General features: G+C 36.8%; 2 protein-coding genes across 3 annotated transcripts in view; one reads left to right on the top strand and one right to left on the bottom strand.

Annotated features, from left to right (window-relative positions):
- LOC129277698 (ribonuclease 3-like) overlaps positions 1-5793 on the top strand; it is a 44372-nt gene extending 38579 nt beyond the window's left edge. For both annotated transcript variants that reach the window (XM_064110631.1, XM_064110632.1), the window contains exons 22-24: positions 547-691; positions 1156-1238; positions 1596-5793. In XM_064110631.1, the coding sequence (XP_063966701.1) occupies positions 547-691; positions 1156-1238; positions 1596-2747 (1380 nt within the window). In that variant the 3' untranslated portion in view covers positions 2748-5793. The remainder of the gene's footprint in view (positions 1-546; positions 692-1155; positions 1239-1595) is intronic.
- On the bottom strand, positions 5791-26825 carry LOC129277694 (abasic site processing protein HMCES-like). Its single transcript, XM_064110633.1, has 7 exons — positions 26518-26825; positions 17340-17591; positions 16504-16740; positions 15293-15527; positions 11666-11815; positions 10794-10903; positions 5791-8711 (listed from the first exon to the last, which is right to left on the bottom strand). Exons 1-7 carry the CDS (start codon positions 26535-26537, stop codon positions 8429-8431), a joined length of 1287 nt encoding a protein of 428 aa, XP_063966703.1. The 5' UTR covers positions 26538-26825; the 3' UTR covers positions 5791-8428.
- Between the last annotated feature and the right edge of the window lie 371 nt (positions 26826-27196).

Raw genomic sequence — 27196 nt, 5'->3', positions numbered from 1 at the left:
GGTTTGAAAAAACAAAGAAATACATAAGAATTTAAAAAACAATAAAATACATAAGAAATTAATTATATTTTTGCTATTTTTTGGTAGATAACTGTTAGAAATGTAATAATTGATACTCCCACCAAAAATTTGCATTCTACTAGCTATATAAATTGAGTTAAAGGCAAATACATACACAAAAAACAAATTTATGGCAAATTTCATATGCTTATTTGCATAATGAATTAATAAAAAATATTAAAATTTTTGTTGTTGAAAACTTTGCTATACACTCTTGTAGTTTAAATCCGGCTCAACGCGCTTGCAAATTTTTGCGGCGATTGCGCAATCAGCGGCCGAGATCTGAGGGGGGGGTCAAATTACCCCCCAGTATATACTGGTCCGAAATAGCCCAGTTAAGATAGGGTTAAGGGTTAGGGCATGTGTTCCTTTATTTCATTACTACATCCCCTTCCCATATTAGGTTAAGATTAACGACTGATCCTCGTACCCAACATTCGATCATTCTTGTTAACCCTCATTGGACTGCACTTCTTGTCGTTACAGCTCTTGAGGAGTTCTCTGGTCAACAACAAGACCCAGTCTATCATAGCCCAGGAACTTGGTCTCGTTGAGTACATCATAGAGCCCAAGATCAGACCCAGGAACGAGAACAATGTTCCTATGAAGATCCTGGCTGATCTTGTTGAAGGTGATATAAAAAATTTAAACACAATGAAATAGATGATAATTTTTTATTTGTACTGCCATTTTTTATAAGAATCCTTAAAAGTGTGTCTAGACCCAAATTTTGCATTTTTGGAGCTTTATAAACGGATACATGTTGTATATATTTGAATGATTATTTTATTTCATGTAGAAAATAGTATTTGTAACAATTTTAGAACAGATAAGTATTCAATTTTGTAGATTATGTTTAGGGTAATGTGCCTCCTGATTTTCATCTTGATCGAGCAGTCAACGGCCGGATCTTGGAACAAGGGGGGGGGGGGAAGCTAAATGAAATCTGCGGAATATGATGATCATTGTGGAAGAGCTTACTTTGAATGATTTCATGTTGACCTTCAACATGTGGAATGCAGGGGTCAATTTTTAAACTGATGGTTATGCAGGAATTCATGCTGTTATCTTGTCCTTTTTTTTTATTCATCTCAGCTTTGATTGGTGCCATGTACGTAGACCATGGACTCGATGTTGTGGAAACGTTCTGCGGTGTAGTATTTTATCCTCGGCTAAAGGTAAACTCAGAGGTTTCTCATGTTTGTATATTGTTCTATCCCTTTGTTTCCACTTCTGTTGTGTCTTCCACTTATATTTTTGCAAAATCTCTTGGTCTAGTGGTTCCAACTTTTGCCATTAAAACTCTTTTGTGATGCACTTTTTGTCAGAAAATCAATGTTTCATATGATATTTTTTATCATTTTTGTGAATTTGTACTCTTATTTTACAATAAATGCAGAAACTCCTGCCAAAGTGTTTCTCTGTACGCTTACATAAGATAAAATGTGCTTTGTGCATTGTACAGCTTTCTCTACTCATGCGTAATCCACTACTAAGAACCGATAAAGAATTTGATCCACCTTTACCCATTCCAGGATTTCATCCAGAAAAACCACTGGAACGATGCCAAGTCCCAACTCCAGCAGTGCTGCTTGACCTTACGGGTCGAAGGTCAGGAACCAGATGTACCCTACTACAAGGTCATCAGCCAGAGCGGGCCCACAAACTCCCGTCAGTACTCGGTAGCCGTCTACTTCAAGGCAAAGCGAATGTCGACAGGGACAGCGTCTAATATCAGGGACGCCGAGATGGAAGCTGCCAAGAATGCCCTGAGGAAGGGGAACTTCCCGCATCTTTATTTCCAGCGGAAGTGCGCGATGTTGCGGAAGCAGAGGGAGGCCATGATGGATGATGAGAGGATGAAGGAAGAGGAGGAGAGAAGGAGAAATGGGGAGGGGAAAGGGGATAGCGGAGCAAGGAGAGGAAGAAGTGATGATTCAAGAGGAAGGAGGGATGAGGGAAGGGTGGACTTTTCTAGGAGTGAAGGAAGGAGGGATGAAAGGAGGAGGGAGGATGGGAGAAGGGAAGATAGGGATGAGAGGAGGAGAGATGATGGTAGGAGAGATGGTGGTAGGAGAGATGAGGGGAGGAGAGATGAGGGGAGGAGAGATGAGGGGAGGAGAGATGGTGGTAGGAGAGATGACGGAAGGAGAGATGAGGGAAGAAGAAATGAAGGAAGAAGAGTTGATGGACAGAAAGATGAGGGAAGAAGAGATGAGGGCAGGAGAGATGAGGGCAGGAGAGATGGAAAGAGGGATGAAAGACGGAAAGAGGAGGGAAAGAGAGATGAAGGAAGAAGAGATGACAGGGAAGAGAGTAGAGATGACAGGAGGAGGGATGATGGCAGGAGAGATGAAAGAAGGAGGGAAGAAAGGAGAGATGATCGAAGGAAAGAGGAAGGACGGAGAGACGAAGGAAGAGGGGAGAGGAGAGATGAAAATCAGATGGTGGAAAGAAGGGATAGAAGAGATGAAAGAAAAAATGATGACGGGAGAGATACAAGGAGAGATGATGTAAGAAGAGAAGAAAGAAAGAGAGATGATGGGAGGAGAAGGGATGGTAGGAGTGAAGGAGAAGGTAGACCGGCAGAGAAGAAAGATGATGCTCCCTCATCAACAGATGTCAATAGTAGAGAAGAGAAGAATAGAAATATTCATGGAAAGAATGAGGCAGTGACAGAGAGATGACATTCATCAAATATGATAGATAGATAGATGATAATGAAAATGTGAGGTTTTGGAAGAGACATTTGAGAAAGATATGCAACCTGGAAAGGAAAAGGATGAAACACTGCCTTGAGAAAATAAAGACAATGAAAAAGACAAATTGATTGGTGAGAATAATTCTGATCTTTAGATGATTGGAAAAGCCTTTGAGAGGTGAGCAACCTTGAAAGAACTATGCCTTAAGAAAAAACAAGATGATGATGGAGAGAGATAGGTGAAGAGGACTGAACGAATGTAAAGCGAAACCATAACTCAGTACTTGGAATGAATCGGGGACTAGAAATGTTTGGAAAGTGTGAAGTTGAAGATAAATGAATGTCAGTGCATCAAATGCCGATTTCATGAAGGTCAACTGTCTCTACAGTTTATCATCCTAACTCAAGATCACGTACAGTTACATTAATTGAACTTTATGTAATCATGAAATCTAAGCTGAAAAATGACCACACTGAAGCTCGCCAACACCAATGAGCACACGTGGGACAGTGTATTACTGTTGCTTGGAAAAAATGCTGACATCTGGCTGGAATGCATGCTTATTCTGCATATTTCTCGGCAATTACACAGTTTCTTCCAGTATCTTCTGGCACTTATTTTTCATCTATACAAACAGACACGTAGACGGTCATTTGATTGTTTGTACAAACTCATATTGAAGAAATTTTAACAACCGTCATTTATCGTTAAATTGTCTTATCTGGAAAATTATTTTACCAAACTAAATCATGTTGATGTCACAGACTTGAAAATCAATTAAGGGTCATTGGTAAGATATGAGGGTAGATATTATATTTGTTTATATGAATAGTTTAGTTGCAAAAGGGGTTAGGTCCACTTTGGACCATTCCGAGAAAAACCATGTTTTTTATTCTCACTTATTGCAATATCCTTATGAGAAACTAAATTGTCATGATGTACTATCTTATCATGTGAACATAAAATTGGGTATAAAAGAAATCTATCTGTCTTCAATTTTCTTCTATATCTTTAAAAAAAAATTATCATTGTGGACCTAACCCCTTTTGCAAGTAAACTGAAATGAATCCAATCTCTTTTGATTAATAAAGTGATTTTTCTTTGCCACTTTCATTCACGATTTCATTTGAATTTCAAATTGTCTTTGGTATCATCAGAGTGACTAAAAATTTGGAGGCTTAGAGACAGAAAACAATAAAATTCATGAAAAATGGACCTAACCCCTTTTGACAAATGAGTTCTTCAGAAGAGTTTTGTTGCAAAAGGGATCATTAGGTCCACTTCAAGAAAATCATTTTTTTTAAATCTCCCATTTTGCAATATTCTTATGCGAAACTGAATTTTCATGATACCCCGGCTACCATAAGAACATAAAATTGGGTATAGGAGAAATCTACCTGTCTTCATGTTTTTTAAGATATTCTTTTCCAAAAAAAATTCTGTGTGGACCTAACCCCTTTTGCTACTAAACTGAAATGGACCTAACCCCTTATGAAAAAAAAGTGATTTTTCTTTGCCATTTTAGTTCACTTTTTAATAGGAATTTCAACTTTTCTTTGGTATCATCTTATAGAGCTACTAAAAATCTATACATTAAGACATAAAAATCAAATTTGATGAAAAATGGACCTAACCCCTTTTGCAAGTGAGCTCTTCATATGTATTGAAAGTTTAGCAATCATCATAGAACACAAGGATTTATTGCATTGACTACATACAATGTACAATCAATCTTGAAATATGGAGCATACCAGTAATCGCTAACCTTTGTGTTACAGGACCCAGGGCATGTTTCACTTGTTTAATTTGCAATAACAGTTACAAGCTACTGAAATCTCTCAATCTAATTGGCCGAGAGTAAACTTGTTGTGAAAGAAAAGTGCCTTTGCTATAATTATAACAAATGGTTTTGAAACCGGATCCAGAATATGCAAATATATGTTAATAGCAGTTGAATTTTTGGTGACATTACAGTTGCTCCTGCGACGATTGCTCCTGACTTTATATCGTCTAAGATATAGGGTTAGTGTTGTAATAGAGTTTTTTTGCTAGGTTTAGGGTTAGGTTGATGATGTTAAAGCTACATGTAGGGTTGAAGTTTGCCAGTCCATTAGTGTGTGGAATTTACAATGGAACAATTGTCGCCGCAGCAAATGTCATGGAACCAATTTTTTTCCCCCGAGTTAAACAGATTTTGGGGGTTCTGTTTAAAAGTTCATCAGGTAATTTAAGAAGAATCTTAACATTTATAGAAGGTGCTATCAATTCGAATCTTTGGACATGTTTATATTGAATATGCAGCCATTCACTGACTGATAGACAATATGGATGAAAGACAGTATCATTATTTTCAATATTCAACTCGCTTGCCATGAATATTTTTTCTTCTCTCTTCTTTGATGACCCTCTGTTTACAACTTTTTATTATTTAAATATCGACAGCTCAGACAATGGTTTTGCAATTAACATGTGCAATGAAAATTCACTACTGTATCCCCCTTTTTCAAATGTGAACCTTGATTTTGATATTAAATTCTGTTATATTTCAGAAACATGTCAAGATGCACACGTCCTAAAATTTGAATATCGACTATAGCAAATATTTCCAGGTTAGGAATTATTTGTTTAAAAGGGCCCATTTTTCAGTCTTTTGGGCTATTCATATCATTTTGGGCTAACTTTTCTTGGTGCAAGTCAAGTAATGCACAACAATCGTAGCTAAAGGACATATCTGCGAAAACATGTTTATTGGATTTTCTCATCAGGTCTTGAGAAATTATGGTAGAATAAAAATGATGATTCTTGTAGCAGATTTGAGGTGATTTTGATGGAAATGGTCACCCCAAAGAAGGTTTTAAGGACATTAAAGTGTTGTATGGGTTGCGATAGGGGATTGCCTGTTGCCCTTGGCCATTTGCTATGCTGAATATCTCTTTTTATTTTATATTCTGTTTTACATTTTCCTGTACCAGCTTGGTATTTGAGAATCAAACTAAGCTGTGCAAGATGAATAAATAAACCAGCCAGGTTATTCATGTTTATCCAATGTTTTTTATTGTGTAAAACAAGCAGTTTTCGTTTCAAGTTGAATAGAAAAGAGCGATGGATTTGACAAGCATCTGCTTTGAAAAGATAAATGAAAAACAAATGTACAATTAAAGTAAACGAGTTGTAGAGAGAAGTCGGTTTCAGAAACAAAGAATGAAAGGGAGGTAGAAAGATAAAGAGAGGAAGGAGAGAGAGAGAGAAAAGAGAAAGAAAAAAGAGAGTGAAGCGGTACAGAAAGCAGCAGTACTATTATAATTACATAACTTCAGGGAGTATTTTAGTACATAAATGTTTATCAACCCATAGGATACCATTTATAAATGCATGAGGTATACATATTTTTAAACAAGCTATATATTATTTTGATCAATACATTTAGTGCTATAATCATGAAAAATATGGTCATAATCTACACAACTCTAATCTAGTACTGTAAACTTTAATCATGATATATTTTACAATTTAAAAGAACATTTGGAAGAAACACACCACCAAAATTTGCAAGTGCATTTTTTTCTTTTTATATCCCATAACTACATATACATGTAGGTTTTGTGCACTTGGGGAAACTGGCCACTTTTAAAATGGCTTTATAATGACTTCAAAAGAAAACATGAGCATCAGACAGTGAATTGAGAATCATTTGAAACCTATCTAGTTCCAATATAGATGTACTGTATAATGCCCAAGATGAATACAATGATGTACTGAAGCAGCTGAGCCAATTCTGTATGCTTTTGTGGAACAAATCCTTACAGATTTCAACAAAATTTTAAAAATACATATACATCTCACACTGAAGAACATAAATTCAGTTGTTTCGTACCTATGCCTTTCCAAGGACTTTTGTTCATTTCCCATTGAATTTCCTTATGAATGGCTAATGATTAGCTCCGCTTTGGTTTCAGACTACAGCACTTGGCTGGCACCGAAATAAGCTGTCTAACCCTGCTTTTTTAGCAGGACCGGATAGTATAAATCGTTCTATCTACCGTGCTCGCCCACTTTGGTAAAATGGGGTCTGAAACCGAAGTGGGCTGATCAGCTTATGCTGCAGTCGCATTTCTCCTACGGTGGCCATACGGCGAGTCGAAAACAGCCGTTTTATTCATTTTTATTCAAACCGCCTATATGTAGCTGGTACTAAAAATGTTAAAACGGCTGTTTTCAACTCGCAGTACAGCGGCCGGAGGGGAAATGTGAGTGCGCCATTAACCTCTGGAAACTGGTGGTGAAAGTGGTTCACATACATAGCTAAGACTATATTCCAAATGTTTCGGTAGGTCTTCTACAATGTACATGTAGTTTTTTTACATTTTCCTTTACTACCTTGTCAGAAGCAAGAGAAACTAAGTTTTTCCTCGCGCTTACACATGCATCTCCATCAACAAGTAGGGTTATTGGGACATTCAGTTTCAGATCAATATCTGTCAACATCCGGATATGAGTTCAAACTGCACACAGGTCAAACCATCTTGTTACAAGTTACAAATCAATGCATGGTATCACTGTACAGTGTATGTTTTCTGTGCATGAACCAAGTTTAGAAAGCCACATGTCGTGCATTACATGTACATTCCATTTTATCAAGACATCCAAATGTTATGGCAGGTCTTCGACAATAAGCCAGTTCACGGTTAGCCCATGATCAACTTTTCTCAAATGACCTTTGCCATTTTTCATTAGGATGAGCACTAACATTTTCAAATGAAGATGTTGCGTCAGCTTTCCTGGCAAAGCATTCAAATTCTAAGAACGAAAGACATTGTATAGACCAGGGCCCCATTGCATCATACCATTATGGTAACTTTCATGAAATCCTTGATTCTGATTGGCTGTTGATCAATGTTACCATGGTAGTTACCATTAGATGGCAAAGTTACCATAATAGTAACTTTCATGCAACGGGGCCTAGGTGACTAGAATAGTACATCAGTTTGCTATATTGTCTGCTTTTGGCACATTTGACTACTGTTTGGGCTACTCTCAAATACAAGCGATTATGACGACTTTGTTACCCTTCAGCTTGGATGTGATAAAATGATTTTTAAAAGGAATACACAAATAATCATCAAATAGCAAATGCCAATGTCAGCGAATTTTAAAACCACCTTCATGGTTTATCTCAAATTACCTTTTACTGCTCGTGCATAGTTTACAACCGTTAACAGGCTTGTATATTTTTTGGATAATTTCCAATTCTCTGTTATATCTTGGATTCTGTTGAATACAGTCACTCTTTGGTCACATTCATCAAATAATTCACGTAAGGAAACCAGATTACTTATAGATCTTGCATTCTATTCAAGTTTAGTCAAATCGGTAATACTGTTTGTACAACTTGTATTCATCCTATATCTGTTAAAGAACAGACATTTTCTGTTAGACCTTGTATTCTGTTTGCCATACGCTCATCACACATTTCAAGAAATCACAGTTGGACCTTGCATTCTATTCAAGTCTGAACAGTAAATCAGTATTCTGTTTAGTCATCGAATATTGAAAGTTAAAAGAAAACATCAAGTATTTCAGGTTTGATTGAAAGCTGGTCTATAGAGAAACCGGCAGTACATTCAGCAAGATGGCAGTCCAATATTTTCAATACCGTTTGGATATTTTCAAGACACCCTACTTTTCTTCGGGGAAGGCTCCTCCTCCTTCACAGTCACGCCCTCCCCCGTTCTCTTCTTCCTCTCATCCTCCACCCCTTCATCTTCCATCTTTTCTTTCTTCACGAACCACTTCATCAATGAAGCACGAGTCTTCTTCTTGCTGGGCTCTTCCTTCTTTGCAGGCCCTCCCTCTGTCTTGATCTTCCCTTCTGGTGTTTTACTCCCTTTGGAGAGCCAGGATGACATGAACTGGCTGCTCTTACTCTCGACCTTTGGCTTGTCAGGTTTTCTGCATGAGAGAAGAAGAAAAAAATAACAGTATAAACGTACATGTACTGTGTCTCGTCACTTGGCCTGATCATAGTTTGCACGAAGGAAATAATTTTTTCAATAAACATTAAAGGACAAGTCCACCCCAACAAAATGTTGATTTGAGAATAGGAAAAAAATCCAACAAGCAAAACACTGAAAATTTCATCAAAATTGGATGTAAAATAAGACAGTTATGACATTTTAAAGTTTCGCTTAATTTCACAAAACAGTTATATGCACATCCTGGTCGGTATGCAAATTGGCAGACTGATGACGTCACCCACTCACTATTTCTTTTGTATTTTATTATATGAAATATGTAATATTCTAATTTTCTCCTCCTCATCAAGTGAAACAAAGTGTTATTTCTCCCTGAACATGTGGAATTACCATTAATTTAACATTTTATGGTTAAATCAAGTTGATCCTTATTGTCAAATCTGTAAAAATTGAAATATTGTATTATTCAAACAATAAAAAACAAAAGAAATAGTGAGTGATGGACATCATCAACTCTCTCATTTGCATATCGCTGAGTTGTGCATTGAACTGTTTTGTGAAAAAAAAGCGAAACTTAAAAATGTCATAACTTTCTTATTTTACATCCGATTTCGATGAAATTTGCAGCGTTATTTTTGTTTGATTTTTCTATATCAATTCAAATCAACAATTTTCTGGGGTGGACTTGACAAATATTCCAAATCTTTGTTGGAAAATCTTGAAGACATCTTAAGTGTAGGTGATAAAAATAAAACAACTGAAAATGTAAACTTCATTTTGTAATTCAATCCTCTTCATACTTGGCAGTGCATGAGGCCTGCACATCTCAGTGCCAGTTTCCTATGTATCCCAGCCCAAGTTCCAGGTTTGGGTTATTGGCTTCATTTCCTGTTCAATAGTATACAAATAATGAATGTTTATGAGTGCAATGGACATAATACTTCATGAGGTGAAAGATGAAATGATCCATTCAACGAGGCGTAGCAGAGTTGAATGGATCATTATTTCATCTTTCACCGAATGAAGTATTCTGTCCATTGCACGAATGAAAAAACATTCATTATTTGGTTTATAAATATGACACCTAAAAAATGATTTTTTTTTTCGTATGAAATTCATGAATCTCTATGCAAAACATGCATGCTCATGCAGTGCGGGTTCGGTCTGTTGATTGTTACGTCATTACAACATGCGCACTGCTGGTGCATGAGCTGCAGTCTCGGTGTGCGAGTGCAATGGACACAATCGTATGGATCCAAAATTGCACGATTGATGACGTCATTGCAAAATGGGCTGAATGAACGATATCAAACAGCCAATCAAATCACAAGGATCTATCTAGGTGTCATATAATGTAAACTAGAGCTACATTATGGACACAGAAAGTCAGTACTTATGATAAACTCTCAAACTCATGAGAATTCAATTGTGAACGACAGCCAATATTCCTGTTTTTCTCGGCCCTGACCAATGCTGCAATGTGTCAAATAAGCAATGCAAGAAGATGATTTCAACTTTTGAAGTTTACATTTGGGTAACATGCCAAACCCCCTTTATCTGATAATGTACACTTATGTGATGTTCCAGGTTCTGCATTATCACATGGTGCCATAGACCTTGTAATATTGTCATCCACCCCAAGTGTCAGGACATTTGCACTGATGACAATTGCTCCAATGAACTATATTATGTAAATATTTAGTTCATTTAGTATATTATGTAAAGCCAAAATTAAAGCCTTACCTAAAACCATTAGGCAAAAAAGATTGTTTACCGCAACTTGACCGATCCAAGTAAAACGTACTAATTTTAGTCTTTAGATTCTAATCCGACCCCTTAAATGTGCAGAACGATCCCAATTTTCATTATTAAAAAAAAAACAGTTCTAACCCCAGAAATTTAATTTAATTGACACTAGTGGATTGAAAGTCCCCCGACTTCTGAAAAATTAAGAGAAGAACAATTGTCACAAGAGCAATTGTCACGGGAGCAAGTGTCGGGTCAATGTCCTTGGATATGCATGCAAGGTAAAGCGTACGTACGACATATTTGCACTTACCCGAGTTCAATTGGCTTAATGCAGTCTGGCTCCTTGTAGCGAACATTGCCGACAGATTTTGTCACAGGATGCCAGGCCAGGCAGCTTCTAGCGCTGACAAGGGATGCGGCCTACATAGTTGGTAGAGAGGGATAACAAAAAGGAAATATCTATTATATTGATTATATTAATTATACAACACATTAAGTGTCTTCACGCTACATGTACATGTACATAGCCATCAATAATACTGTCACTAGTCAATATCTATCTTTACCTTATCATCATCAATATCATCTGATCACAACTATTGCCACCATTATCTTCATTATCACCATCATGATCCCCTATCACTACAACCTCTATACATACATGTACATGTACCATTATCATTATTATAAAAAATGTCATCACCACAACAATCGCCACCATTGTCAGCAATATCACCATCAACATCATCACCAACATCATCATAATCATCATCACCATCATAATCATCATCACCATCATAAAGATCATCATCGTAATCATCACCATCACAACCATCATCATCATTATCATCATCATCATCACAACCATCATCACTAGTATCACCATCACCACCACCATCATCATCATCGCCATCACAATATCATCACTCCCACCATTATCACCAGCACCACCATCATCATCATCATCTTCATCATCATCATCATCATCATCATCATCATCAACATCATCATCTTCATCATCATCATCATAAAAAAACAACATCTTCATTATCATCTTCATCATAATCATCATAATCATCATCATCATCAACATCAATACCATCATGATCAATAACATCATCACTGAGACCACCACCATTGCCGTCACCACGACAACCACTCCAACACCATCCACATCATTACCTTCTTATTGGAATCCACGGTGCCGAAATCCAACCACGTTTGTATCTCGTCATCCCCTTCCAAGATGGCGGGCATTCTGTGATGAAGCCACGACAGGCTATCCTTGGATTCCACAGTGATCACAGAGTAAGTATACAGTGGCTCACCTCCCTGAAACGGACAAGAACAGACGGATTGATTGATTAATAATGATAATAATGACAATAATGCTAAACACATCGGAACAACGTCTCCAAGCACTTTACAGATGTAATATTACTCCATTCATGGGATCCGGACATGCCTTCACACAATGAACGTGTACCGTATCAGGGTGCGACATAAGCGCTTGCCCGATTGCCCGGGGCAAGTAAAAGTTAGAGTCGGGCAAGTGTTTTGAAGCAAAGACAAAAACTGCTTGCCCGAATCGGGCAAGCAAAATTCTCCTATGGAAATGATATTTTAGAAAGATTCCCCATATTTCACCATCAAAATATAGAAAAGAAAAAGAGAGAAAAAAAAGCAATATTATTAATTTCTTCTTTCAAAAAAGTTTATAATTCGAATTGCAAAATTTGCGCCGTTTTCTGCAATAAACACACAGCTCAGAGACGTACACACACACACACACATAATCAATGGCAGTCTAGCATACAGTACCCAGCTAGCTAGCGCCTAGTCCACGCAGCCGATGCATGTAGTTAAGTTTCTACAGTGTACGGTACTGCACGAACGAAGTTTGCTCTGGAAGAAATCTCCCACTCCCACAGAACTGTCAAAATTCACATTTCTCACCAATGAAAATTCTTGTTATGTCCATATTTCCTAAAAATTGGGGTAGCTCTGTCATTTGTAAGCAGTTAATGGAGAAATTTTCACTTCTGTTATGCTTAAAAAAGATCGGGTTTCGAATGATCGTCTGTATCGCACACACTGAAATACATTGTTTGACAGTCCCACATACTGTATGCATTTGTGTGTATGTTGATAAACGTGGTTTATTTCGTAACTATTTTTTTTTACCAAGGAAATTGATAAATGTTCTTCTTTATTTATGACTGGATAGTTTGAGCTTTCTTCCTCTCTATTTTCTTTCTTTCTGCCTATCTTTCCTTCTTTTGAATCTCTCTTTATTTCTTTAAATTTCCTTCCTTCTTTTGTTCATTTTTCTGTTACTATAGCTGTCTTTCTTTTTGTCATTCTTTTCTTTCTATTTTTTTTTTCTTTCTTCCTTCTATCCAACCTTTGTTTACCTCTTTCTTTAATCCTTCCTTCTTTTTCCCTTCTCTCATTCTTTCATACTGTCTTCCTTCCGTCCATCCCTTCTTTACCTTTTCTTCCTGTCTTTTTTTCTTCCTTACTTTCTTCAACCCTTTCATTCTTTCTTTATTTCTTTCCTTCAATCCTTCCTTTCTTTTTGTCTTTCATTCTTTCTTTCTCCTTCCTTTCTTTCCTTCTTTTGTTCTTTTGATCTTTCTTTTTTCCATCCATCCTTTCTTTTCTTCCTTATTTTTTCTTTCTGCCTTCCTTCATTCCTTTCTGTCTTTCGTTGTATCTTTCTTTTCTTTTTTTTCCTTCCTTCCTTCCATCTATCCTTATACATTTTCTTTCTTCCTATCTTCCTTCTTTCTTTTCTCTCATTTTCTTTCTTTCTCTTTTCCTTCCTTCCATCAATCCTTTACCTTTTCTTTTTCTCTTTTCTTTCTTCCTGTCTTTCTTTTTACCTTTTTTCTTTCTTTTTCTTTTTTTATTGGTTCCTTGCTTTCCTTCCTTTCTCTTCCCCTCAGTTTTTTTCTATTTTTTTTTCTTTCCTTCCTTCTTTCTTTCTTTCTTTCTTTCCTTCTTTTTTTTCTGATTTTCTTTTTTTTTCATCCATCCTTCCTTTTCTTCCTTATTTTTTCTTTCTGCCTTCCTTCTTCTCTTTCCTTAATTCATTCCTTCCTTCATTTCTTTCTGTCTTTCGTTGTATCTTTCTTTTCTTTTTTTTCCTTCCTTCCATCTATCCTTATACCTTTTCTTTCTTCCTTCTTTCCTTTCTCTCGTTTTCTTTCTTTCCCTTTTCCTTCCTTTCTGTTTACCCTTTTTCTTTCTTGTTTTCCTTTTATTCATTCCTTTCTTTCTCTTCCTCTCATTATTTTTCTATTTTTTTTCTTTCTTTCTTTTTTCTTTCCATCCTCCTTTGCCTTCTTTCTTTCCATCTTTCTCTTCCCCGCAGCCATTCTCTCTCTCTCTCTTTATTTATTTTTTTATATTTTTGTTTCTTTCTTCCTTCCTTTATTTCTTCGTCCTATCTGTCTTTCTTCTTACTTTTTTTTCTGTCATTCTCTCCCCCTCTCTTCATTTTTTTTTCTCTGGTTATTTTCAGCGATTTCCCCTTTTTTATTGTGTGTCCTAGTCCCATCCAAAATATATGGAAAATATATGAGATTAGGAAATTAATTAAAGAGCATATTTACCATTTATTTTGTCATGATGTTCAAGATAAGAATCATAAAAAAAAAAAGAAATACAACTACAAGGTACATCAGTAGTCATGTTGAAAAATGTATTTTTAAAGCCATCAATGGTATGGTATGTAAAACCGTAAGCCTATAACTTGTTTTGAAGCAATAAAACTTTGTTTTGAAGGATTTTTTCGGGCAAGTGAAATCTATATTCGGGCAAGTATTTTCCAACTATTTGAAAATTTACTTGCCCGACTGGGCAAGTGCTTCAAAAAAGTTATGTAGCACCCTGCCATATGCATAGTAACTCTGGTTATGAATAACGTTGTGATTGAATTTCAAAGATGTCAAAGTGACAGAGAAATTGAATTTATGAGATACCTATATTGGAATTGATAAAGTGAAAATAAAATGAAATGACTCAATTTCGGAGAGGATCACATGCATTCCAGAAACCATGTTCTTAATTCTATAAAGCTGCATTATAAGCTTAAAAGCAGAAGAGCATGCACACCACTACTTACTTGGATGTAGAGACATAAAGCTGGAAGCTTATTTGCCCCTCTTCTCTGGAACATGTATAGTGAATATTTTACTGGATGGAAATTTAGCTTTTAAGTGTTTCTCTGAACAAATTCCCACATGGGCCTGGGCCCCCACTTGAAATGGCCATTTACTTTGGGTTAAACACACCACAATATATTTCATGTCAACTGAAATGAATACCTGGGGAGCATTTCATCAACATTTTTGTCCGACAAGTCGTCAGATCTGACAACTTTTCTGAATTTTGATAGACTGATAAGCATTGTTACTATGGTAACTGTTGGATTAAATGGGACTTGTCGGATAAAATGTCTGACAAGTCCTTTCATGAGAGGCTCCCCTGGAGTGGAAATTGAACTACCTTGTGACTGGTAGACAAGATTCACTCTAATATTCCCACATACTCTGATACTAGTCTACAGGCACAGACTTTGATTGAAACTTAATCCACAAGTACATGTACCTTTCCAAGAAAAGGCACTATAGAAATGTAACTATTATCATTATCATCATTATAATTATTAAATAAGTCTTCTCCCACGACTAGCACAAAAAAAACTTGCTGAGAGAAATCTTCAGTACACAAATCACTTGTGGGCTGCATTTTCAGACCACTTTCCTCGAGTGAAGGGTTTGCACAGCAGACTACTCTACTCACATCAGGTGGATTCCAGCAGTCAAACAAGCCGGCCATGGTCAGCAGCTTGTGACCCGTCCATCCCGGGTCATCTTCGCTGACCTCCGTGGGCTCCTCCACGACCTCCAGGTCAGGGTTCTCTTCCATCAAATCTTCACTGGAGTGGATGGTGAGATCTACGGGAGGATGCTCCTGGGCGAAGTAAATGAAGTAGGGCTGCTTATTCTTGTCTGCATCCGTCTTCCACTCATAGAACCTGCATTTAATTGAATTTTGAATGTATAATAATAATAATAGTCATTTCTTGTATAGCGCATAACACATTATGAATAACGTCTCTATGCGCTTCCAAAGGACTTGGATATTATCACCCCAGCTGTACATGTAGCTCAAGCAGCTAGCTTCCAGCACTTGGCATTTCAAGGAATAAATTCCTGCCAGGTACCCATTCACCTCACCTGGGTTGAGTGCAGCACAATGTGGATACATTTTTTGCTGAAGGAAAAGTCTATGCCATGGCTGGGATTTGAACCCACGACCCTCTGTTTCAAAGTGCGGAGACTAATCCACTGGGCCACAATGCTCCATGTATTATGTTATGGTGTGTAGTTGTATGTGGAAGTTGGGACAGAGATTGAAGAAAAGACAATATCTGCAAATCAGTATGTACCTCAATCACTGTGCAATAGACAGCCTTTATGAAAGTAATTAGACACACAAGATTATCAAGGGTAATAAAGAGGAAACTTCTTTTCTGCTGATACCAGGATTGTTTGGAAAATAACTTGTTAGTAGTCAACAAGCCCCCAAACTGGAAAAGTTTGTACACTTTATTACGCTTAAAAAAACCCACACACAAACATTATACCACTCCCCTCCCCCCCCCCCCAAAAAAAAAAGGTTGAAATAAACTTAATACAAATATTTTTCAAACTATAACAAATGGTCATTGGATGATGATGTAATTGTGAGTTTGGATTTGATGGAATTAAATGCTTGAGACATGTAGTTCCTTTAGGGACAGGAAAAAAAGAAAAAACATTTCAAAAATAAAGAAATAGTATAAAATACTAGAGAAAAAACAGAGAAAAAGGTGATATCTAGAAGATTTTGGTCAGCGTGAACATCTTTTCTGAAGATGAAAACAAGGAAACGTCTCATTCATTAATCAGGATCCAAAGAACATACATTAACTTGGCCAAGTCACAAGGACAGAAAAAGACTTGACTTACCCATCAACAAGTACCACACAACGCTGGCCCTTCTCAAATGGACGCTTGAAACTTGCCCTTTCTAGCATGCCTTCACCGCGGCAGTTGTTCATCTTGTAAGCCATCTCTTTTGCTTGGCCTTTGTGCCACGATGGGACGAGGCCCCACGTCATGGGAACGATCTCACGATCTCCAGTATCCAAAGATGGGCCAGAGGCATCTTTACCTCCAAAGTGCTTGCTCGATATCAGAACAGGACTGAAAAAAACATTAGAAATTAAGAAGCAAGGCAAAAATTAGTATTATAAAATTGCAGTTAAGTGCTTCAGACTTAATACACAGATGAATAGGCCTATATTAAAGATGCCTTTATACCTAGGTTGTAAAGTGATTGAATGCATAATTAATATAAAATAGAAACAAACGGTGTATTGTTATTTATACTAGTGATCATGATACTGAAAACATGCAAGATACAACAATTTAGACAAGACACATGTGTTCAAGGTTTTTGTTTTTGTTTATAGAAAAAAAACATTACAAATATTCAAATCAACAAGCATGACTGATAATTCAGAAAGAAAGGTTTCAGACCTGAAAACCTGCAACAATTCAGACAAGACACACGTGTTCAAGGTTTTTGTTTTTATTAGAAAAAAAAAACATTACAAATATTCAAATTAACAAGCATGACGGATAATAATCTAAAAATGTTCACCTAACACATTTTAGTCCAACTGATTTTTATTTAGATATTCAAGTTTTAGTTGTTACTCATTTGTATTTGAACTAAAGAAACCTACTTTGGATTAGTACTGAGCAGATATGTTATGTTTGTAAAATATAAAAGTTCTTACGTTGTCCTTGTTGGTGAAATATTGAATGATGGGTAATACTTCCTCTGGACGCCCTCATTTCCTTGACTGGGATTTGAACTAGGGGCTTGTGTTTGAGGTGCTTGGTTAGCTGTGGTCCCTCGCTTTTGCCCGCCACCACCACCACCGCCTCCTCCTTGTCTTGGTCCTCTGTTACGCCTCCCAGGCCGCATCCTCCGGCCATGGCGATTTCTGTAGGTACATGCCCGTCGTATTTCATTATGATTTAGTGCACTACAGAGCAAAATGATAAAGAGAAATATGTGAAGAATAATTTGAAATCCAAGCATCAGTGCATTTGTAGGTGAACTATGAACACCAATTAATTCTGGTGCATTTTGCAATCAACAATTGACCAATGTAAATGCAATGTTGAAAATAAGTAACATTAAAGAATAGGCTAGACCATGAAGAATGATGAATAAAACAATAAATTACATTTCTTTCACACGATCTCAGCAAGCAGGCAGATAAGTAACAATAATTACCTAGGGCCTATGCCATGGCTATGCCTGCGGCAAAATTGAAAAATTAATTTGAATTGAAATAAAAGGACATCTATTCTAGAATCTAAGACTAAGTAAAAGTAGGCCTAACGTTACAATACCATGTACGTGTAAATCTATGGCTTACATTTAGAAGCCAATGTCATGAATCGAATACAGATGTGATAATGATATACGTGTGTGATGCCTCATTCTAAAACTACAGCTTGCATGTCATGAGAACAACCTACCTAGTGGCTAGCACCATAGATCTGGTAAAAGTGGTAGATCGAGGCTATGACGCTAGCCGCAAGGTAGGTTGTTCTCAGTCATGAGTCATATTTATGACATTTGGATTATAAAGTTAGTTGAACTCAAACTCACGGTGTAGTGTAGTGTACATGTAGCTAGCTCAGTAGTAGACAGGAATAACCGTCGTTTCTGGGGATTTATTCAACAATTTCTGACATTTTACTGTAATCCCCATTTACCGACGGTAGGGTGTACGTGTGGGCTCGCATGTGTTCTCATTCCCTCCCTTTTGTCAATTCACAGTCCAAAGTTTGATGTAATTTTACACATCGAATTTACAATCTAAGGATGTATAAACAACAAACTTTTAAAACTGGATATTTTAACATTTAAATACTTTAAACGATATAGATGAAAAAGGCATGAAAAATATACTTTACCGATGTTTAATTGGGTTGAACACGATAAAAATGGTCAAAATGGCAGCCAAACTATAAAATATTTACAAACGAACGTCAACAATCACGAATGTGATATCGATATTGCTTTCGATATTATACCATCTGCTCCATATGCGAACGAAACCGAAGATAAACGATACTAGTTATACTAGTACTAGTACTAGTTATAATCGCGATATATCGATTCGAGACATTAAGTTAATACGATAATGACGTCATTCAAGATGGCAACTTGCAAGAAAAACCGTCAGGTCAGGTGAAAATGTCTTAGATGACAGATTTCTCAATCATCCAGAGGATTTTTTTCAATAACTCCGGCCCAAGGTATGCAATTACTTAAGTTATTTATATTTCCCTGATAATGGAAACCATGAAACTTTCAATTTTGCTTAAAAAACAGTTTTAAATCGCGATCTATAAAACGCTAGTTCACTATACGTTGGCTGTAGGTACGGGGCCCCATCCCCTTCAGTCTATGTATGGTGAGTGGAGCCAACGTAGTTCAGCGGAACAACCAAAATACAGAGACTGAAGCTTTTGGTCTAGCTCAGTAGTAGACCAAAAGCTTCGGTCTCTGTTATGTTGGTTGTTCAGCTGAACTCCGTTGGCTTCACTCACCAAATACAGAGACCGAAGTTCTAACGCGATCTGTACAGGGGACTCAATGGCCATATGTTTATGTACTTAAGATCGGATAAAACGGGGAAGTGAATTTGCGCGACAGCCGAGGTAAGTCACTGTTTTTGTTCCTTTTATTAGATTTTTCTCCGTTTTTTGGCAATTAATGCCAAGAGGGAATATCAATTTGCATTTTGGTCGCGTTAATTTTCAAAATTTTTATTCATTAAAGACAAAAATTGAAGAGCCCCGACGGGGGGATTTTGCATTGCAAGTCCCCTAATGGTGGCTGCACGCTAGCGAGCCGTCTGTGTACGAGGAGAAAAAAAAAAAAAAAAAAGTTAAAAAACTCCTCGAAACAGACGGCTGCCAGCTGTCTAGCTCAGTAGCTGCTTTTATTCAAACTCTATATAGTAGGGGAGAGAGATAGGGTTCCCATGCACCCGAATGATATATTTTTTTAACCTACATTTTTGTAATCCGTAAGATGTGTAGTGAATGAATTTTGATGTTCCCAAAACGAAATATTGTCCCATGGGGTTCAAATTCAAGATGGCGTCCAAAATGGCCGCCATATTCATGGGATTTGGTTTTTCGTACATAGATTCCGACACAAACATTCATTTGCCACAAAATTAGTGTTATATGAAAGATGAATAAATTTTCTACAAGTTGATACTATTCATGGGTGATAAAAAGCGAATTCGGCTGAGATTTTAATAAGAAAAGTGCAATTTTGAGAATTTTTTCCAAAAAATTGAAAGTTTGCGAAATACATGATTTACCATAAATCTAAAGAAAATAAAGGAATCGCCTCAAAAATTTCTAAAAAACTTTCCTAATATACAACTATTAAGTGGACGAAATTCCAAATTGATATCGTCTTTAGTCACAAACGTATTATGTCTCAAACTTGAAAATTCAATTTTCAGAAATTCAGCTTTTTTACTGCATATCGGAGACTTGGATACACTAATGTATATTGTCACATTTTCAACCCAGAAAATGGAAATAGGCCTTAATAAAATGCGAAATTATATATTATTTTGTCGGTAGAATTTACTACAATCCCTTTTTTCTTCGATTTAAAGTCGGTTGATATAGTTTTTGAAATAATTAAGACTTTTGGCCAAAATTTGTATGTTTTTGGTAAAAAAATGCACATGCACTGTTATTGATCAGATTTATTATGAATATCAGTGATAAATGCACAATCTCAACATTCGATATGAAAGAGGATGTATCAACGAGAATATTGGCAGGCTTCATGCCACCATGAGTATCTTCATTTGCTTTAGAAAGAAGGAAAATATGCTGAATGTATTAAGCGATTTTGCGCTAAAGTGAGGCCAAAAAGCAACCTCAGTGTGGCAGTCACACCCATGAAAACGATTGCAAAGTGATGAATGGTATGGCATTCAAATAATACAATAGCTTGGATGAGCCTCTCGCATCGATTGTGTTGGTATGACTACCACACCGTAATGTACAGTATGTAATGTGCATGGTAATAGAAATGTGATTCAGAAGGATGTAAAGGCAAAAAAGGTGTTTCTGTTACATTATAAAGAAATTTATTTAATGAAGTCTCTTGGAAACAGTTATAAGATACACTTGCACTGCAGGTAATAGAGATGAAGTTCTTAAACATCAATACACAACTCAAAGGAATATGACTAAGCTACACCCACTTAATCTGTATTTTGAATCTATGGCCTGTATTCCTAAATCGGGTTTATCTTCGAACACAAAATTAGTGTCATATGAATATGAATAAATTTTCTACAAGTTGATATTATTCATAGGTGATGAAAAGGTAATTCGGCTGAGATCTTAATAAGAAAAGTGCATTTTGAAATTGTTTCCCAAAAGATGAAAATTTGCAAAATACTTGATTTACCATATATCTAAAGAAAATAAAGGAATTGTCTTTAAACTTTCTAGAAAACTTTCCAATATAATAATATACAATTATTAAGAAATTGAGTTATTTTTTTACTGCATTTTACAGACTTAAATGTACTATATTGTCATTATCTTTACCACCCTTTTCAACATATTGATAAGATTTTCTAACCTACACCTTTTCAATACTGGAGTCGTATACTGAATGAATTTATTTTGATCTTATGAAAACTTGAATATTGTCTCTTGGCCGCCACCTTGACGGCTACCTTCGATTCTGACAAGAAAAACTCTTAACAGAACTTTTTAATTCGACGTCATAGGAAAACAAATTACAAATGTTTTGAGGGTATTCTGGTTATGAGAAATTAATTGAGTGGGTTATCTTTATTCTTTACGATTTGAATTAAACAATTCTGATACATTAAAGTGCCAAAAATGACAAAAACCTATGTTGACCAATGTAAAGAAGGGGAGGGTCTTTTTGGAACATTGAGATGTGTATGGTTGTGTTATTAATCTATTCAATAATTTCAAAAGTAGAAAATGTGGTGACGAATCAGTACCACGGAAAAGACCTCCTGTAAATTGCATTTTACAACTTGCAACAATTAACTTATATCATGTCATAATGTAAGCTTTATGGTTCTTAGGGAGGACTTCGACAGACAGGCAGTCAATCTTAGAAGTCGTTGGCAGGCTCATGTGCTAGATTTGGGCGATCTTTTTGAGCTAAAACTTGGTGCCAATGTGATCTTGAAAGATTATTTTCCTGATCCAAAAGTTGTAAACTTTGGACTGGAAAAGCAATTTTGCTTGCTGCAAAATCCAAGAGATTTCTATTCTCTTTGAGAAAAAAACCAAGGAATTTTCTTGGTTGCCATCCGGGCAACCATGATGGCAGTTTTGGTTGCCAACGTCACCAAGGCAACCACTAATTTCGAGCCCTGCTTTGGAGTGGGGATGGTGGATGGAATTTCCCTCACGTGTGATCTGTTCCTTCTCAAGATTCCTCCGCTTGGCTTTGATACTTCGTAAGACCTGCATGGGTTCCTCACAGACTTTGGATGGTTTAGCTGGTATCCAAGTGTGTTATCTTGGATGTATAACTCTCACTGGCTGTCCTACATGCAGAGGTGGTAGATTAGAACTTGCATGTTCCTTCAGCTTGTCTTGCCTATTCAAGAGAAAATCAGTGGTAGTAGAATCTCTCGAGAAATAGTGACTTGATAATGTGGTTCTGATGGGTCTACCAAATAATATTTCTGCTGGTGATCTCAAGTTACTTTCGACTGGTGTTGCTCTCAGTTTCATCATTGCTAGTTGACTGTCTTGGCCAGTCTGAGAACATTTTGTCAAATGATTCTTGACTGTACGAACCATCCTCTGAGCTAATCCGTTTGATCTTGGATAGTGTGGAGAAGAAGTAATGTGCTTGATATTCCACTTCTTTTCTTCTGCTGCCTTGCTTGATGTTTCTGGCATGTTTCACTCTGCTTTATCAACTGGTCGATGTCCTCGTTGATTTTTGACAAGAACTCTGTCTCACGAGCAAGTCGTCTGGTCCTTTCGATTCCCATGTGTCCTAGGTGAAGCTGTCCAAGGATTTTTGTTCCTCAGTGACTTCGGTACGATGACTTGACTTCCCGTGAAGAGTACTCCATGTGATAATCCGATGTTATCTCTATACGACCAATACTGCCTAAGGGATTTCAATAACTCTTGGATTCTTTCAGGCCAACTCAGGCCAAATCTGCCATAATGATCTGGGAATTGGATCATTAGCCGTTTCTCTCTGAAGTTATGTCCTCTTGTGTTTTCCGAAGAGTAATAAGTCGATCGCATGCTTCTTTGGGATTAGGAAGTCGACTCAACGGATCGGAAAGAATCATGTCGTTTCCAGGTCGGTAATTGATTTGACACCTGTTTCCTTGGACTTTGATTATAAGCGATCGCTGTAGATGCGGCGTTGCACTTGTAAGAGTTTTTTCCATATAATTTCCAGTGGTCTGTGATTGATTATGACTGTGAATTCTTTCGCGAACAGATATAATAGCAGCGTTTGATACCAAACATTAGGACTAAGATTTCCCTCTATGTTTGAGTAGTTGGAATGTGCAGTGGAAAGACTTTAGATGCAAACGCAACAGGTTACCTTCCTGAAGCAGGCATGCATTCTCCTAGATCTTTCATTGATGTATCTATCTCGACAGTTCTCTCTCTCTCTGGGTCATAGAACTGTAGACATGCACCTGATGATACTGCACATTTCAGGCTGTTCAAGGAATGTTCATGATCATCGTCCCAGATAAACGTTACTTCCTTGTGGAGAAGTTATCGAAGTGGTGCTGACTTTTCCCAAAAATTAGGAACATATTCTGCTAGGTATTTGAACAATACTAGGCATTTCTGAACATCCTCTTTGTCCTTGGGTAATAGTACTTGGGTAATGTGTTGGCTTCTACCGTGCTAGGATCTGGGTAGATATCTGATCTAGTGCACTAGGAGCAAAAGAAGTTGATAGCTTCTTTCTTGATTGTGCACTTGGAGCTGTTGAACACTGAGTCTTCTTGCTTTGCCGTCTCCATGAACAAGTACATATTCTTGTTGTATAATTCCTCCACGTTGATCTTGATCTTGTCCTTCAATTAGTGTGCTGCACTTGCTGGTGCGTCTATGGTAGGTTTAGCGATGTCCTTGACATGAAGCATCGCTTTTCCTTTGAAACTACCAATAGCATCGAAGTGCTCTGGAAATGCTTGTTCGAGATCCTTATCACTTGTGATAGGTGTTTGTTTAGGTGTAGGGTTAGGTGTAGGTGTGTCATAATTGTACATTGAGTGAATTGTGATAATTCCAAGGTCAGTGCAACCTAATAACCCAAGGATAGATGAAACCTTGACATCTGGTACATATAGTGTCTGTGTTCCATTTCGGACTGTAACATTTTATGTCAAGTGTACCTTTACATTTAATTGGAATCTCACCATAAGCTTCAAGTTTTACTGGTGTTTGTTTCACTAATGATTCCCACTTTGAACTTTATATTTCCTTGGCGTACGTACAATGATAGTGTTAGTACTTGCACGTGAGTCAACTCTTAGGTAGAGCTTATGTTGTCCGACTCTGTGGGCATATGTAAATGTTAGCAAATGCTACCGTACCTTCTGAATTTACAACTGCGTGTGGCCCATTGGTGTGTATTGTGTCAAATTATGCAAAGTTGGATAGACTGCATTTAGACTGATAATGATCATGATCTGTGATAGGATCGTGTGCTGTGTCCATTTCGCTGATTGGTTAGTTCTTTCGACCTTTTGATTAGGATCGTGATTTCTTTTGTTTTGATAAACGATCATCAGATATCATGTCAGATCTTCGGTCACCTGAACTACGTTATGGTTTTCAACTATGATCACTTTTTGACTGGCGACAGAATTACCCCCAATGACGTTTACTGTGGAGAGCCAATTCCATTAATATTGACCCCCAAACGGCTCTTAGTTGTCTGAGTATGATAATTGAGGTTTTTTCCTTCATTATGAAAGCAAACGGAACAGAGTTGTAAACATAAGAGATATACAATATACAGAATTTTGGCTCTTCATAAATTTAGAAAAGAGTTAGAACGTGTTGGAAAATAAACCTGATTTTGGAATACAGGCCATAAATTCAAAATACAGATAAAAGGTGGAGGTAGCTTTGACATGTTCCTTTCAGTTGTGTATTGATGTGTCGGACCTTCATCTTTATTACCTGCAGTGCTAGTGTATCTTATAACTGTTTCCAAAAGGCTTAATTAAATAAATTCTTTATGATGTAACAGAAACACTTTTTTTGCCTTTACATCCTTCTGAATCAGATAAATTTCCATTACGATGCACATTACATACTGTACATTAAGGTGTGTTAGTCATACCAACACAATCGATGCGAGAGGCTCATCCAAGCTATTGTATTATTTGAATGGGATACCATTCATCTCTTTTCAATCGTTTTCACGGGTGTGACTGCCACACTGTATGAGGTTGCTTTTTGGCCTCACTTTAGCGCAAAATCGCTTAATAAATTCAGCATATTTTCCTTCTTTCTAAAGCAAATGAAGATACTCATGGTGGCATGAAGCCTGCCAATATTCTCGTTGATACATCCTCTTTCATATCGAATGTTGAGATTTATTACTGATATTCATAATAAATCTGATCAATAACAGTGCATGTGCATTTTTTTACCAAAAAACATACACATTTTGGCCAAAAGTCTTAAATCTTTCAAAAACTATATCAACCGACTTTAAATCGAAGAAAAAAGGGATTGTAGTAAATTCTACCAACAAAATAATATATAATTTCGCATTTTATTGAGGCCTATTTCCATTTTCTGGGTTAAAAATGTGACAATATACATTAGTGTATCCAAGTCTCCGATATGCAGTAAAAAAGCTGAATTTCTGAAAATTGAATTTTCAAGTTTGAGACATAATACGTTTGTGACTAAAGACGATATCGATTTGGAATTTCGTCCACCTAATAGTTGTATATTAGGAAAGTTTTCTAGAAATTTTTGAGGCGATTCCTTTATTTTCTTTAGATTTATGGTAAATCATGTATTTCGCAAACTTTCAATTTTTTGGAAAAAAATCTCAAAATTGCACTTTTCTTATTAAAATCTCAGCCGAATTCGCTTTTCATCACCCATGAATAGTATCAACTTGTAGAAAATTTATTTATCTTTCATATAACACTAATTTTGTGGCAAATGAATGTTTGTGTCGGAATCTATGTACGAAAAACCAAATCCCATGAATATGGCGGCCATTTTGGACGCCATCTTGAATTTGAACCCCATGGGACAATATTTCATTTTGGGAACATCAAAATTCATTCACTACGCATCTCACGGATTACAAAAATGTAGGTTAAAAAAATATATCATTCGGGTGCATGGGAACCCTATCTCCCTACCTACCAGACTAATAGTTACTCTTATTACTTAGAGTTAGAGTCTAAAATTAGAGTTTTCTTCTTCATGTTGTATTGTCTAGGCCTACTGTAATTTAACTACTATTCTATTACAAGTTTACAACTATTTACTAAAATAAAAAGATAAACTTGTCTTCTTAGCGTTTGCCGTAAACTACATGTGTAAAAAATACGTCTCAATGATTAAATTTTCAAAATGGCCAAACATGGTAGGATAAAACATTAGAATAATAGTAATGTTATCAATCATCAATGGTTATCTCTGACTGAATCTGACTCTGCGTGGTTATGAAGGCAAAAATGCATGATTTGCAAAGCCAAAGATTGAAAGAGTAAAACTGACTAAACTAACTAAAATTAAAAAGACAAAAAGAGTCCAGAGATAGATCATGCTACATTATACATAGACTGATACTTTTTATAGAGATAGATCTAGATAGTAATTAGTATACGATACCTTACAGTTCTCCCACACATCGTGAGTGATTGTAAAGCAGTTGTACGAAAAAAATGTCCAAACAGAGCAGTACAGTGCAGTTGCTCCCGATCCCGCTGATGTACTGTACTCACACTCGACTCACAGCCGATCTCGCAGTACTACTGTCTGCGCAACCAGACAGCTCGAGATAGCTAGCCCGGCCGCGCCCGGTGAAGATCTCTGAGCCGACCGTTCGAGATGAGTCACAGATCAGGCAAGATCGGGCTTGTCGAGCTAGCCGTAGAGCGTGCTTATGTTTATTTGGTAAATGACGTCATTCAAAGTATGGCATGCTGAAGCTTTTTTATGAAAAGCCAAATCGATCGCCTTTTTTCATGATATTAAAAGTGGGCGAGACATTAAATAATAAATAAATAAATAGATAAATACATGAATAAATAAATAAATAACAAGGATGCGCGATAGCTCAGCAAGGAGGCGCGATAGCTCAGTCGGTAGAGCGGGGGATTCGTATTTCGGTGACCCGGGTTCAATTCCCACTTGGTGCACTAGTGCCCTCCTTCGGAGAGGACCTTGGGGGGTATTCTGAAAAGTCTCGTAAGTTTCCACTTAAGTTTCCTCATAAGTTACCCATTTAATGGAGCGCTAATGTACCTCCAAATTCGTATTCTGAAAACTCTATTAGCGCTCAATTAAC

Source organism: Lytechinus pictus, chromosome 15, assembly GCF_037042905.1.
Source record: "Lytechinus pictus isolate F3 Inbred chromosome 15, Lp3.0, whole genome shotgun sequence".
NCBI lineage: Eukaryota > Metazoa > Echinodermata > Echinoidea > Temnopleuroida > Toxopneustidae > Lytechinus > Lytechinus pictus.
The sequence above is the reverse complement of the archived record's forward strand: the minus strand, read 5'-3'. Positions and strand labels throughout refer to the sequence as shown.

Excerpts from the sequence above, each read along its gene's own strand:
- LOC129277694 (XM_064110633.1), bottom strand. The coding sequence starts at position 26,537 with ATGTGTGGGAGAACTGTAAG. Across the intron at positions 10,904-11,665 it reads CCGTGGATTCCAATAAGAAG|GCCGCATCCCTTGTCAGCGC; the intron begins GTAATGATGTGG and ends CCAACTATGTAG. Across the intron at positions 8,712-10,793 it reads ATTAAGCCAATTGAACTCGG|AAAACCTGACAAGCCAAAGG; the intron begins GTAAGTGCAAAT and ends TCTCTCATGCAG.